This window comes from Mytilus galloprovincialis, chromosome 9 (genome assembly GCF_965363235.1).
Source record: "Mytilus galloprovincialis chromosome 9, xbMytGall1.hap1.1, whole genome shotgun sequence".
In the NCBI taxonomy this organism is placed as follows: domain Eukaryota; kingdom Metazoa; phylum Mollusca; class Bivalvia; order Mytilida; family Mytilidae; genus Mytilus; species Mytilus galloprovincialis.
The window spans coordinates 65,969,199-65,985,466 of record NC_134846.1 but is presented as its reverse complement, the minus strand read 5'-3'; the positions used below and the strand labels follow the sequence as shown (position 1 = coordinate 65,985,466).

The following is a 16,268-nucleotide window of genomic DNA, read 5'->3' as shown; positions in this document are numbered from 1 at the left end:
CCCCGATATTAACCTTTTGATTTTAACCTTACAAGCCAATTAAAACATGTCAATTATGTTCCATGTATATTTGGTAAGTCAATAATTACAGAGATTGTATGCCCGACTATTGAATTATATTCTCTGAAGATGGTTTAAAGTATAAAAATTTTGTACCATTAATGTTAATCATAGAAGCTAGTAGAAAACAAAAACAAGCTAATCATTTTAATAAAATTTTACAAATTTATGCTTTTCATATGGAAACATTTTGTTGTATATTTGTTGAATATTTTCAGTCTTTTAAGTCTGAATTACATAGGCAAAAATGTGTGATAAAAGCAGATATTTTTCTCGAAACCTCATACAAAAAGTTGCAGTTCTAGTGGTAAATATTTGATTTCAAATATTTACTGTTATTTACAAGACAATTTTATTTGGCTTGAGTCACACGCAGCTTTTCTGCCATTTAGATGTTTTCAATTCTATTGGGTTTGATTTTATTCATTGAAAAATAATAAACTGCCCAGGGAATCCAATCGCCCTTAAAGTTTAGAGATGAACAGTCTATGTCTTAAAAACCATTCGGTAATATGACAGTTTGCATGCCTAGAGGTCATTTTGGCATCAGACCATCCTGAGTTGACGCAAATATGAACATTTACAACTCGGCGATTGTTTCAACTCTATTTATATTCTTAAAACACACATATTTGAGTTCGCATTTAGTTAAAAGTAATGTCATTATCAGTACAAGAGAAGCAATGAACTAGTGATGAGGTGACAAAAATAGTACTTGATGTAAGAATAACTTCAAAACCTGTTCATTGATCTAATGAACTATTTCAAAACATTTTATTTACCTATAATTTTTTTTTAAACATTTGATATATCACCAAACGTATCTATATAATGTTCACTTAACTGGTCGTCATTGGAAAACAATCCTTAATATAATTGGTTTTAAGATCTATACACCATATTTGTCATAACAGATATACCACTTTGTTGCAGGACTTTATAATTATATCAATATAACAATTCTACTTTGAATATCTTACCAGAAATTATAGACGCAGATTTATGACAATTTGATCATCTATTTATATACAGAAATCATATTAGTATACTATTGAGGCATGCAGAGATTCTGTGCAGAATCTAAATTCAAACATATAAATACATATAATGATTCAAATATTGTTGGTTTTTACCGAGATTAAGATTATTTTTTAATTTTTTATTAAAATTTGTTAAAGTGAGATAACAATAGTTTTAGTTTTCTTCTAGTATTTAGATTCTGCACTGCCAGAAATATTGTTAACATAACGAAGAGAGTGAAAGATAAAAAATCTAAGACTAACTAATTTGATTCTAAGAGGTATAAACCATCTACATGAAATACAAATAGGTACGACTAATTTCCAATAAATATTTCACACAGGGATCATTATCACTAAAACTTATCCTTGACTGAATATAACAATATAAAGCTTCATATGTGTACTTCCGTCTGAATCAACATAATGTTGTATTTCTGAACATAAAACCACATTATGAATATTAAGGATTCATTTTCAAATTGGTCAAAACTTGAATTGTGATAGATAAATAGACTGTGCGAGAATTTATCGCCAAAGAATAGAACGTGAATGCCATTTCAAAAGAAAACGAAACTATCAAAAGTAATGATTGTCCTTCATTTTTACATTGTTTCAATGTCCATATATCTGCTGACACTATAAGACTTGTCTGATATCATGGATATAATCTATGATCGTTTCTTTTTAAAATGTGATAATGGTGTTGTTAATATCTTGTGAGTGAAATAATATCATTGGGAATTAGCCATACCTCATACTGAATACAATCTGCTGCAAATAATAACTATGGTTAACGCATACACTATTAACCGATCTGCAAGTAACGGCACTGAATGAATTAACATGCACATGTTAAAAGGAGCATTCCATTTCATTCTATGGGGGATAAACATGCATTCATTAGACTTAATACCTATCCTGATTCGCACTTTTACATCCTTTATTGTTGTATCCGACTTTTCACCTATATAAAAATAACTTTTAAAGTGAACGAGAATATACAATTAAAAAATAAATGGGCAGCTGAAAAGAATAGACTATCATAAGGTAAACATATGCGTTCGGCATAGAAATGTGCATGTGTGCAAAACAATTCTCGTGCTAAAAATGTGAATATACAAAGTATATATAGATGTAGGTCAGACATTGCACCAGTTATGTTCAACTAGACTGATATTCCATTAAATATTGACGTGGTTGAACAGTTGCTGCAAATTCTACTGTGGTGTAAGCTTGTGGTTTATCTTTACCACCTTTTTGCTTCATTCTTTATTAATTAACTATACCCTTGATTCACATATATATAATTAAAAAAGTATGCCGACAAATATGACAACTGTTCTATTTTAGGAAATAACAATACAGAACAATATTAAGAATTATCAATTGGTGAGGGAAATTGAAGTATGATACTTAACACGCATGGAAATAAGTGACAAACATTATTGGTTTCCATCAAAATAAGTTGAATAAACAATTTCTGTAATTGTCATTGCTATATTTTGATGGAGAATGTATGGGTATCCTTGAATTTGTTTTTTTTTTTTTTAGATTTAATTTTCGTATGCCATCTCTCTGTCAGATATTAGGATTAACATGTTTGAATTTTGTCTAAAAAACTTTTTAGGGTTTTAAATTCCATTCATTCCCATAGACAATTTGTTTCATAGTATACTCTTTGCCCAATCGTGTGGCGTTTATTTATCTCAAATAATTTGTTTCGAAAGTATTCACAGTGTACAGACTTTATTAAAAGAGGGTTTAACTCACACAACAATGAACACAACAGTATAATACGGTATAATAAATGACATCGACATCTGATATTGCTCCAATTTGACAACCCCAAAATATGACCTTATAAAAAACCTTTAATCATCAATTTATCGGTATGCTGACAAAGGTTCTTTTAATTTCCATTTCAAGTTAGTGGTATTTCTAACCTATAAGATTCGTTAAAAACAAGAAAGGCATTTCATAAAAAAACTTCATATTTAAGCGATTAACACTTATAAGCACATATATATTTACGTTGCAGATTAAGGAAAATATGTAGGATTTCATGTACATTTTAAATCAGTTATTATAAACGAGTGCATATTACTTGACACAAGAATGATATAACATCAGAAATTAAATAAAACTTTACTTTCTGTCTTCAAAACATATTCTTGTTTATCAATACAAATGTATGGACAGTTTCTTTTTGCATATTCAATAATTATTTTGATTATCAGAAAATGTAAATGATAGCTTTTGGTCGAGTACAATTTGAAAGTTCGTTATTTTTATATAATGCTTTGTAGTAACAGATAGGATTTTAAAGTAGGTTTATAAAGATGCCTTATAACAAACGACTAGACCTTCGCACTGCAGAATAAGATGAAAAAAACAATCATTGGTTTTTAATTTATTTTCCCACTGTATAATCAAAGTGGTAATGAAACGTTTGCAATGCCAAGAAATGCACCAGTCACCAGATGATTTCGGTCCAAACAATATTAAGTATTAAAGATATTCGCAACAATTCCTTACCACTAAAGTGTAGTATTCTAAACATCTACTTGTGTGCAAACAATTAGTAAATATATTAGTCAGAGATATAGAGAGAAATTCATAAAAAAAACTTGTACAAGTTCCATGTCTATACTGTTAATGGAAATAGGAAGTATTATAAAAAGAGATTAATATATGATGTCAATTATTTACCTTCTACCGCTTTAGGTCCTGAAATGAATGTAGAGGGGTATCATGTCATGTTGCTGAACGATCAACATAATTCGAGAGTATTTTTAGGTAAACTGCTGACGTAAGACATAAAGGCAACAGTAGTATACCACTTTTCAATAGTCATGAGGAATGCACACTTGTTTTCACAACACTGTCATTTTTGATGTGATTGATTTTTTGGTTTTGCCATTTGATTAGGGACTTTCCGTTTTGAATTTTTCTCGGAGTTCAGAATTTTTGTGATAATACCTTTTTTTACACTCCTTGATTAATCACAATTATAAACCTTGAACAGATTCCCTTAACTCTTGCTAATATACTATTAACTTTCAACAATTAACGAATAATACACATAATAGTGTACGAACTATATCATATGAAATTTAAACAGAAAATTAAAATTTGTGATACTTTTCTAATCAAACTAAAGTTCGCCGAGTTAAAGTTTGAGAAAAAGGTTCAGTTTACAATTCAAGTTTCGATTGAATCGCGTTTACGTTAAAGCTTTTAGACGAGTTCTGTATAGTTTTATTTTATAAGAAGTTTGTATTTTTTTTTTTTTTTTATCTTTTATCTAAAAAATGTCAGTTTACCAACAAATGTTTCAAACTGAAAATACAATGATTTAAGGTTCCACTAAGTCAAAATATAGGACACTTCACCAACATCTAAACTTTGTCGGTAGTTTTCAACCTATAATGAATAAAGTGAAAAAAATATGGGAACATATGCTCATTTAAACATACTTAACATATACACTGTGGAAATTTTTATGTTGTGGCCAAACCGTTTTTGGGGGTAAACACTTAATTTTCCTAAGAATCTGGAGGCTTGCGAGATGATTTAATTTGTTTAAAATTGGTATGAATGAATACTGTAACCTATAATGCAGTACAAGCTAGTGTGGATTTTTATGAAAATGTATTGATTTACGGGTTTCAGTTAATTTCGTGTATCTAAGTGAACGAACATCAAAGGTACAATACAGATATTGGACAAAAATGTCATTGAAACATATTTATTTGACAAATAAACACTAGCTTGTACTGCATTACATATAACAATATTCGTCTAAACCAATTTTAAACAAATTAAGTCATCTCACAAGCCTCCAGATTCTTTGGAAAATTTAGTGTTTACCCCCAAAACCGGTTTGCCCACAACATAAAAATTTCAAGTTTATTTACAATTTTCACAGTGTTTATATGTTTAGTATGTTTAAATGAACATATGTATGAGTGGCCGTTCGTGTCATTGGCGGTATGAACATACCGTATGAAATTTTCAACGTGTTGGTTTTTATTATCAACGAGTTGGTTTTTACTTTCAACGCGTTGGTTTTTACTATCAACGCGTTGGTTTTTACTTTCAACGCGTTGGTTTTCAATTTCAACGTGTTGGTCTTCACTTTCAACGCGTTGATTCGTAATTCATACGGTATGAAAAACCAACGCATTGGTTTTCAATTCCATACCTTAAGTTTTTCATTCCATACCGTAAGTTTTGTACTTTTGCCAATCAATCAAAATGTTTGTTACAAAGTATTTTCTAAAAATATCTGGTCGTCATCTCACTATTCGGAGATTCTCCGGAGTTTTCTTGAGATAGCATAGGATAAGATTATCTGTTTATTCTATTTATAGATTACCTTATCTACATACTGATTAATCAATTTCACTTGTGGACAAACTTATTTCCCATATGTATTAATACACTATAGTAGTATGCTATACAAACAATAACTTTATTTGTTTTAACTAACTTTAATAAGTCTGATATATAAAATAGTAACTTGTATTTAAACGTAAATTATGGATGATTTGGTGAAGAAAGGTGCAACAAAACATTGCTGTTATGGTACTTGTAATAGTGATTCACGTTATACACACAAAAATTACATAGAGGGTGTGGAATTTATACGATTTCCAAAGCCATGGAGGGACAGAGAAAAAACACATGTGGATACATGCATGTAGAAGACGACTTTACTGTCAGAGTAAAAAAGGATGTATACATATGCAATAAACATTTTGTTGGTGGAAAAGGTCATATAGATGCTGACCCTGATCCATTCCTGCTACCACTTTTCCAACTGATGTATATAAATATATTCTAGAATTTGTTTATTATTTTTTCTGATCATTAAGTATATAAAATAATATAGTCAAAATGCATCAAATTAGTCATGTGATTTATGAAAAAAAAACAATTAAATAAATTTACTTTTAATGTGTTTGGTTTTTTTTTTTTGATGAATTGTATTCTTTATTGTAGTATTTTGTTTTTTGTTTTATTAACTTTATTTAAATTTACACCACAAGAAGAAGCAAGCACCAATGACATTACAAAACACAGTATTCATGTTGAGCGGACAATCGAAAGAATGAAAAAATACAGAATCCTGCAAACGAATTGTACCATTATCGCTCCAGCCAGTGTTTTCCAAATGATTTTTGTACTTGGTTGTCTTGTTAATTTCAGAAGCCACTTGTGCAATAAATATATGTATCTATAATCTTATAATTTGTATCAGATAAACAGAAAATGAGAAAGAAACTACGAAGGTTTTTGTCACGCATATAATAATGGCAATAAGAAATGATTCAGACCAAACAAAAAGATCACAACACTGCAGTCCCATTGTTCCTAATCGCATCTGAATTGAAAATAGTATTCATGATTTCTTTTTAATCTTATTTGGCCACTGGGTAAGCGTTCAAGGCAAACATTTGTTACTTGAGATTATGATAAACATTTCTCAAAGTCTTTTACGGATCACTTTGAAAGCATAAGTAGACATTTTAATTCCACCAAACCAAAATCATCTTCTCCATTATCAGAAACATTCCTCACTTATCCATCTGGACTACAAGCAAGCTTTGGGTTTTTCGGATTAAACCCATAAACCACATTGTGCAACTTCTAGCAAAAGAGATTGTTTTATGCTTCATTGATGCGTAATCTTTTAAAGCATCATTCTCATGCTCGAAGTCATAGATAGCTCTTGTTTTCATCAGATCATTTTTATACATTGTTTTCTTCTGTTTATTAAACACTGAAGATTCTTTCTTTAGTGTGGACACAGACTTTGCATTTGATGCTGTTATCCTCATTGCTCTCTGGTGGAACCATTCAATACTTCTTTGATTTTCAACTATTTCATATGGTACATCAATACCATATACAGATACGTTATGCAACAACTCTGTTCGTTTTGTCTCCAGATACAATGTTGTGTCGATATTCATTGCATAGTTTTCATAATTGTAAGTAAGGAGAGTGAACCACATAGTTTTTCCACAGTAATGATATTGTAAATTGTAAAGGAAAACATTTTTTTTTCGATGAGCTGTCATCAGTTTTCAGTGAAGGAGGACGTGGGTCAAATTCAATAAATTTGTCCACTTTCTTTTTCTTTTCCCCAATGCATGTAGAGTCAGTCACTTTTTGGGGTGTTTCTTTTTCTTACTCCCTACGTTCCATTCACACTTCTGGATGTACAAGAAGCTTGATCTGTACCAAACTGATGTGCATAGTCTCAAAGAGCGAATAAACTGCTGCTACATGACTAATAAAGGCAACAGTAGTATACCGCTGTTCAAAACTCATAAATCCATGGACAAAAAACAAAATATCCCAAATGGACGAACTTGCATGGACGAGTATGCAACTTTGATAGTTTAATGCAATTGTTTGAAAATAAATAGCAACACATAACATGTAAACTATGGAAAAAATTGAATGACAATGTGAGGCCAAATAAATTTTCTTCCTTAATTCCCAGGTTTCATATACCAATAACTAATATTGTGAACTGTAGGTTATGAAAAAACCAAAATAAATGTTTCTACAAAACATTTGTTATTGCTTATATGGAAAATTATAATTTTTTGAGGAGTTTTCCAACTAAATAATTTTCTTTGTAGTGGGTACTGTTTGAATGTAAGCTCTGACGAGAACTCAGACTATCAAAACTATCATGAAGTTTTTATTTACCCTAAACATATATCAAACATGTGTACATTCCTCGAACATTTTCTGATGTATCATCGTCCATTGTATCTGAAGTGATAATGCGGCTGCAATAATTCACCACTTCCTCGAATCAATCAAAATATCGCTCCCGGTCTCCCCTACGTGTAGTAATGTTGCAAGTCAGTAATTATCTTCAACAACGGATAATATATATTACCTCACCAAACATAACAACAATCTCGAGTCCGTCCGAACGATTGACAAGATTGTACTTTGTTACAAGGATGTTGATTGGTAGACAGAAGTAGAAAACTTACGGTATGGAATTGAAAACCAACGCGTTGGTTTTTCATACCGTATGAAGTACGAACTAACGCGTTGAAAGTGAAAACCAACGCGTTGAAAGTAAAGCCAACGCGTTGAAATGAAAACCAACGCGTTGATAATAAAAACCAACGCGTTGAAAGATAAAAACAACGCGTTGAAAGTCAAAACCAACGAGTTGAAAATTTCATACGGTATGTTCATACCGCCAATGACACGAACGGCTACTCATACATATGTTCGCATAGTGTAGGACTTTATTCATTATAGATTGAAAAATACAGACAAAGTTCATATATTCCTGTAGTGTCCTGTATTTGGACTTTAGTGGAACCTTAACTGAAAATGTATCATTAAAAATACAAGAGTGTTGTTTATTTTTGTTCATTATATTGAAACAATCTAAAACCAATATTCCATTCTACCACACATTCCATGTCATTACAGTTAATGACAAAACATAAACATAAGACCGTGAAGACATTAACAAAGTTCGTTGAATTGAATTTACTACTCATATATAACAGTTTTATTTGAATACCACAACGCATATTTAGATGTATAAAAATAAAGTGTTTTGCCAATCTCCGATCTCTCGATTTCTAGAGAATGGTCGACATGTTTATGTAGATATTATTTCAAGTATAGTAAAAAAAAGTGTAATCAAACTCATCTTTTTTTCAGACTAAATAAAACAGGATCCAACCGCAAATTATTTTCTATAAATCATATTTTGGGGATCCATCATAAGTGTTCCCATTGTGCTACTTTCAAATTTATAAATGAATGATCAACAAGATAATTATATTTATCAATTTCTAATATATCTGTCATTTTATTTAGAAAAAGCCTTATTGAAAGCTTCGACATTTTGATAGAAGAACTGATCTATCTATCTCGTTCATATCTATTCCTTGCATAGACTATGTACTCTACGTAGTTCAATGATATTTCGGCGTTTGACTCTTTTTATATATCTCATCAAAAAGATATAGGATAATACAAAACAAAGTTAACTCACAACAGATCTTTACTTCCTGATTCACTGTAAAACCTTCTTTGTCAACATAAGAAAAAATTCTGATCTCCAATTATCTAATTAAGAACGTAAAACAAATGAAATGAAAACGTCACTAACTACGTACCAATAAATAAAGTGATTCCTAGATAATCTTTCCTAAGTATGATGTGTCTTCATTATAATTAGTTATCAAAGGTACCAGGATTATAATTTAGTACGCCAGACGCGCGTTTCGTCTACATAAGACTCATCAGTGACGCTCATATCAAAATATTTATAAGGCCACTGCGTCCGAACACAAAAAAAAACTCATGTACTTAAAGTAGCAATTGAGATACAGACCAAGAAACAGAATGATTCTTTTTTTAAATTTAGTTAGGACCATATTTCTTATACTCCAAAGGTGACTTTTCGGTCAACTGTTTTGTTAAACTGAGCAAGGCAGAAATTGTCTCATTAAAAACATCATTTTGTTTTATGAGGAAAAATGTGAAATAACAAAAATACAGAACTTCAAGGAAAATTCAAAACAGATATCCCTTTACAAATTTCAAAATCAAAAAGTAATGGTTTTCTTTTATAAATTGTGGCTTGAATTGAGAGTTGTTTCATAGGCACACAAAACACATCAAATGAATGGAAAAACAACTGTGTCCTATTCCTGGCTTAGTATAGGCGTTTTCTTATGTCATTTCAAGGAACAAGTCGGCAAGAAGAGGGGCACAATTGTTTCCCATGGTAATGCCGATAGTTTATTGAAAAACACGCCCGATTTTGTTTGAATAATTAAGCTAGATCATATGTTTTCATACATATAACTTACAAAAGTTTGACCTGATATGCCTACTTTAAGTTCTTTTATTTTGTTTTTGTTTTTGTTTTTTTAATCTAAGGTTGTTTTTTTATTTAATTTATAGCTTTTTAGGGGGCAAACTATTTCCTGACAGAAAAAAAGTATTACTTTATTTCAAAATGCGCATTTCGACAAACAACTTCTTTTCGATTCTGCTCGAGAGAAAACATGGTATTTAGGATTAAAACATTAAACACATTTTGAAGCGTTATAACAACCAATGAGACAAAACAGTAATGTAAAAACTAACTAAGTAACCAACATATACAAGGGAATCAATAACTGAAGTATTTTGCAAAACTTTAAGGAATTTTGATCCTCAATGTTCTTCAACTTCGTACTTTATTTTGCCTTTTTGTCTTTTTGGGATTCAAGCGTCACTGATGAGTCTTGTAAACGAATCGCGCGTCTGGCGTTAATACAAAGTTTAATCCTGTTATCTATGATGAGTTTATACGTCAGTTCCTTAAATAAAAGAGGTCCATTCATAGCTCACACGTCGAAGAAAAGCTTAGAACGTCATAGCAAAAATGACGAAAAGACGAATAGGTCTAGAAAACAACCCATTGAAAACTAAAGAATTAACAACGCGAAATTCCAACAAAAACGGAAGTGATCTAAAGTGATCCGAAGGTGTTGCAGTTCAATTTCTTTTAAATCAATATTTTGTGATGCATTTAGTCATTGTTTTATGGTGTGTTCATGCATTTGCTTTCTTACATTAAGCAATTGTTTCGATGATAATGTTATTTGTTGTATAATGTGTCCTTGTTGCCCTATCCTTTTTATCTTTTCACTTAAAAAGGAACATTACCATTACGCTACCTCGTTACATTATGGTGTGCAACGTCATTGATCGAGTATTTAAGACTTTCGCGCTCATCAATATTTTATGACCCTCAAGAGTCTTGAGGATTGTGATCATAATGGAATTTCCGTTATCCTTAATGTGACGACACGTTTCATTTACACTTCTAAGAAATCAGTGCAAAAGAGCTCGTCTATCTTGCTACTTGTCACCTTTTTATATCGTAGACAATTGACAAAAACAAACAAACATTGCAGGTTGTCACGTTGAAATAGATTTACAAATAATACCTCACATGAAACCATCAATATCAAAGCCTCGTTATCAGAATCGATCTTGTATAATACCGATAATATATCATTGGGGTTTTTAATCAGATAAATATTGCTGAACACTTATTTCCTCAATAAAGAGCATTTCTTAACACCTATTTATTGTTATAAAATGTATTTTCTCTCATAGAAATTTATTCGACGAGGTTTTAGTCTTGTTAGATTCAATTTCATTATTTTGTAATCAACTATATTTATGTTACCCATAATGAACCTCTTATAAGTGCTTTTACTTTTAGCAAACAATTGGTTCGGTAACAATATAAATCCCAGAAAAAATTTAATGTTGCAGATCATATTGATTTTGTTGAGTCTAGTATCCTGTGCCAACTAAACATAAAAAGGCTGTTAAGACGCCTTTACAATGCCAATTGTAGTACTGAAATAAAATGATGGATTATTTGCATATAAAATCAGATTTTACATCCGAAACTGCTTTTGAGTTAGAAATATCAAATTGTAAAATATGCTAAAGTGTGTTGAGAAAGTTAATTAAAAGGTGGCCCTAACAAGACAATATACTTTCATTATTTCTAATTTGAAAATGTGCCCTTTTGAAGTGGAAATTCATAAAAGAGATATCTTTGTTATCATGTTATATCATGAATAAAATGGTTTTATATGTCTAATAAAGGTTTCACATATGCAAAGAAGTTGTGTTTTTATATTACCTTTTGACGAATTTCAACGAATTAATTTTTACGCTATCACTCTGGAGAAACATTCTATCAAACCTTCAAAAGGTGGAGATGCGTATATGATTTTCAATTCTTATCAATAAAACTGTACAGTATAAACAGGTTTATAATTTAGTACGCCAGACGCGCGCTTCGTCTCCATAGAACTCGTCAGTGACGCTCATATCAAAATATTTATAAAGCCAAACAAGTACAAAGTTGAAGAGCATTGCGGATCCAAAATTGCAAACAATTGTGCTAAATACGGCTAAGGTAATTTATTCCTGGGATAAGAAAATCCTTAGTTTTTCGATAAATTTATCTTACCTCCTATTAATTTCTAGGAATATAATTGGTGTTGAGAAAATATCTTAGAGGTTTCAACAGACGAAGAAATGACTGATGAACGATTAAAATGAATTCATAAAACACATTTAACTAAGGATTTTCTTATCCGAGGAATAGATTACCCTAGCTGTATTTGGCACAACTTTTTGGAATTTTGGGTCCTCAATGCTCTTCAACTTTGTCCTTGTTTGGCTTTATAACTATTTTGATCTGAGCGTCACTGATGAGTCTCGCGCGTCTGGCGTATTGAATAATAATCCTGGTACCTTTGATAACTATTAAAGGACATTTAAAGATAACAAGTTGTTATTGTAGGTATTGTTTAGACCAATAGGAGTAGGTTCTTAATAGTAAATTGTAATGTTTTGAAAACTTGATCACTTTACACGACCACTAGTCTAAATACCACATGTTAAGATAGTCGGTAAGATAAATTCGTTAAATAGTGTTCTAGTGACGTGATACGATATATATGGGGTCAACTAATTCCATATGGGGATTCGAGCTTCTGACCCCATGAATATCGTAATAGGTCACTAGAACACTTATGTAAGTAATAGTTTCACTTGTTTATAACTTTGTAACACAATACAATATATTGTCTTGCAGACCTAATAAATGATATTAATAGTTTATCGACTATTCTAATAAAACTAATGGTTTTCTCTCTTGAGGAAAACGTTGATTAAATATACAACGTTTAAATTGATACAATATGAATATTTAATGCACCTTAATTTCAATTTCATATTATCATATACAAAAGAAACAAGTTCATCGAACACTTAAAATCAGTTTGAGTAGTTGTTGCATTGGAACTTATGATACTATTCACAAATGAAATAATAGTGCACACTACGTGTTGTTTGTGCAAAAAAGATCATTTGTTGAAAAATAGTTACATGTAATGTATGTCACTGGACTGTTTTTATACAGCAAAAGGGGGCATTTTTTTCTCTATTCTAGGATTATTAAAAAGTTACATACCAATTCCAATTTCGACTTCAGACGATGTTTTATTGTTCTTCGTGCAACAGCATCCTTTATCAACAGCATACGACACTATTATTAACGCGGGAAAAAGCAAGAACGTTACAATGGATTCCCACAGGTCTACAACATTAGGTGTTATTACCATTAGCACTAGGGCTAACCATACGTATGCAAAGAGATTGAAAACAGACGTTACTACATAAACCGGTATTACATTGATTCTACGAATTTCGTCTTTTGGTATACTAACTATACAAATTGCAGTTATAACTAATAAATTAAACGCAGCTGATCCAACAATAGTGCCAGGTCCAAGCTTGCCAGGCTTAAATGAATTTCCACATATTTCTATTACATTCAGTAATATTTCTGGTGCACTTGTTCCAAAAGCAAGTAAACTAAGATTAGCTACAGTGTCATTCCAAACCTTCACTTCTACATCCCTTATGCCTTCTTTCACGTCAGAATCAGCTATTTTTACAACTTTAGTTTTGCTCGTTATTTTCTCTATAGCACACATGAAAGTGTCTGCTACAATAGCTATTCCTAGAAAACACCAAATCATTGCAATGAGATATAACGTGGCTCTTAATCCAACGTGCCATGTTGATTCGTTGAAAATTGGCAGTACAAGTCCCGAACAATCACTCATTTTGTCATCGTTTCAATCTAAAAAATAAAAATAAAAAATAAGTAAATAGTATCGAAAAGCTATTTGACAGTTTGTTTTACACAGTTCTGTCATCGAATTAACGGTGTTTCTATTCTAACTTGACTCGAAAAGTAATCTTATTGCACCAACATTAAAAATAAAAGATGTGGTAAGAATGCAATATAAGAGTTCAAACGACGTAAATATAAGAAAATGAATAAGCACCGTACAATCTTCGCCGATTAGAAAATTAAACATTGCCATAAAACGCGGAGGTTCGGATAGCCAAAAAAAAAACAGGTTCAACCCACCATTGTTCTTAAATGTCCTGTGCTAAGTAAGAAATATGGCAGTTGTTAACTGACAGTTCGTTTTTATGTATGTAACATTGTCGTTTGTTTTTGTTGCACTTCAATGCTCTGTTCTATCGTTTAATTCTTCTTATAGTTGATGGGATTTCGTCGATTTTATTTTGTCCGAATTTGTTTTCTCTCAATCGACTTATGACTTCTGAACAGAGATATACTACTGTTGTCTGTATTTACCGTATGGTATAGCCATCTATAATAGGCTCAAACAAATCAAACGAAAAATATAACGATGTGAGTCATGATTTAGTCATTAACAGCGCTGTAATCAAGCATGCTTGGATTGAACATCAATTCATTGACTCCAAATTCATTGTTTTGAAATCACATTTTGTACTAGCGGTTTCTGTCAGCTGATCATATTTGGATGCCTTTGATTTTCCATTTAATAGTTCGATTTTCTGTATAATATTCTTTTTAAGACTAGAAAACCGAAAACTTCATATGATTTAGCATGAGAACAAGATGTTTTTCTATGATTTGATAGAACACAATTCAACATTCCAGGCAGTTGGTTCGCCGTTAAATCTAGAGATAACGTTAGCTGTCATTTTCGTCTTTTGGTCTCTTCTCGATATTTTTGCTTTCGGCAATCATACCACGCTCCCTTGTCTTAATAAAGATCAACTATATAAACTCATAATACTTATAATGGACTCCTACATATAAGTACTTTGCATTACAAATGATTTAATATAGTGACGTCTTTATATTTCAAGCGAATAAAATTTTAAACCAATAGTTCATCATGCATTATTGCTTTTCGGTCTACATAGTCAAACGATCTTATTCGTATTATAATATGATTATAATTATAATCATAATATATTATTTACCGTTGTTATTTTGACTTTTAATACACTTTTAAATAATACAAATGAAACTTCTCAATATCTAATATGTTATTCATATGTTTTCTTAATTGTCTTACATAACAAAGAATGGTCGATAATGAACGTATAAAATGATATATAGAAATAGAATAATTTACATGCAATTTTAAGGCGGAGGACATTTCAGCGCATTGATAGGACATTTTAGCGAAAAAAGATGACGTTTGAGCGCCAAAGTAGAACCCATTTGAGCGCCAGAATTTTAACCCATTTTAGCGAAAACTAAAATTGTCAAAGCCCATTTTAGCGAAATATTTTTTATTATATATAATTTATTCACTAAAAAGTGACTAAATTATATATAATAAATTAAAAAATGTGTTATAGACTCAAGACAGCACAATATAAAACAAATAAAATATGTCCATTAAAATACAGCACTAACAGACTCAAGCAGCACAACGTAAAACAATATAAAACTTTTCAATTAAAATAAAACACTAAAAGTCTACAATGTTAAATCAAATGTTAAAAGTCTGTTCTAGTCTGGAATTTATAACCTAGAGAACGTACGTAGTGGACTCTAGATATACCCCTGTACAATACTGTTAGAATTGCATTAGGAACTGCTCTTTCTCTTTATCTTTTCTCGATTGTGGTGCACATTCCTCTTTACTTCGTATTAATATATGTTGTTGTTTGTAATTTTATAATAGTATCGAGGAAAAGGTAAATTTTCGCTAAAATGGGCTATCGAAAATACAGATGAGCGGATAAATCCGGCGCTTAAATGGGCTCTAATGTTGACGCTCAAATGTCCCCTAGTAGTTTTAATTTTTTCGCTCAAATGTCCTGTGTCCCAATTTTAACTAGGCAGAACATGAAATGATGCGAAATTATGTTCAACATGGAAAATCAAAAGTCAAAGTAATGCATATTTAAATAATGTTTCTAAAATGAGGTCCGCTAATGGCTCTTTTTGGCCTGGAAGATTTATGTATATTAAAAAAAAATGTAAAAAGTATATGATTAGAATGTGAGAAGTTTAAACTGTAAGCTCTGAGATAAGGTAAATATTCGTACTAAAAACGATCTAAATTAAATAATCTTTTGATAAAAATGGTCAAGAATTGATAGTTGGTCAGGTGGGGTGCATGCAAGCAAATTGAGAACATCACGTCATGAGTTTGATGCATTTGAAGTGCTTTTGGTGATTGCACTTCATCAGGAATTTTCAATCCCAAAACTTTGAAGGCCAAAGATGTCTTACTA

At 31.0% G+C, this 16,268-nt stretch overlaps 1 protein-coding gene across 7 annotated transcripts in view; it reads right to left on the bottom strand.

Moving 5' to 3' along the window:
- LOC143045682 (sodium/calcium exchanger 3-like) overlaps positions 1-16,268 on the bottom strand; it is a 58,041-nt gene that overhangs the window by 10,575 nt on the left and 31,198 nt on the right. For 4 of the 7 annotated variants that reach the window (XM_076218364.1, XM_076218361.1, XM_076218363.1 and 1 more), the window contains 3 exons: positions 13,138-13,812; positions 3,792-3,809; positions 1,996-2,046 (listed from right to left, as the gene is read on the bottom strand). In XM_076218364.1, the coding sequence (XP_076074479.1) occupies positions 1,996-2,046; positions 3,792-3,809; positions 13,138-13,795 (727 nt within the window). In that variant the 5' untranslated portion in view covers positions 13,796-13,812. The remainder of the gene's footprint in view (positions 1-1,995; positions 2,047-3,791; positions 3,810-13,137; positions 13,813-16,268) is intronic. The other 3 variants (XM_076218367.1, XM_076218366.1, XM_076218368.1) reach the window with 3 other exon arrangements.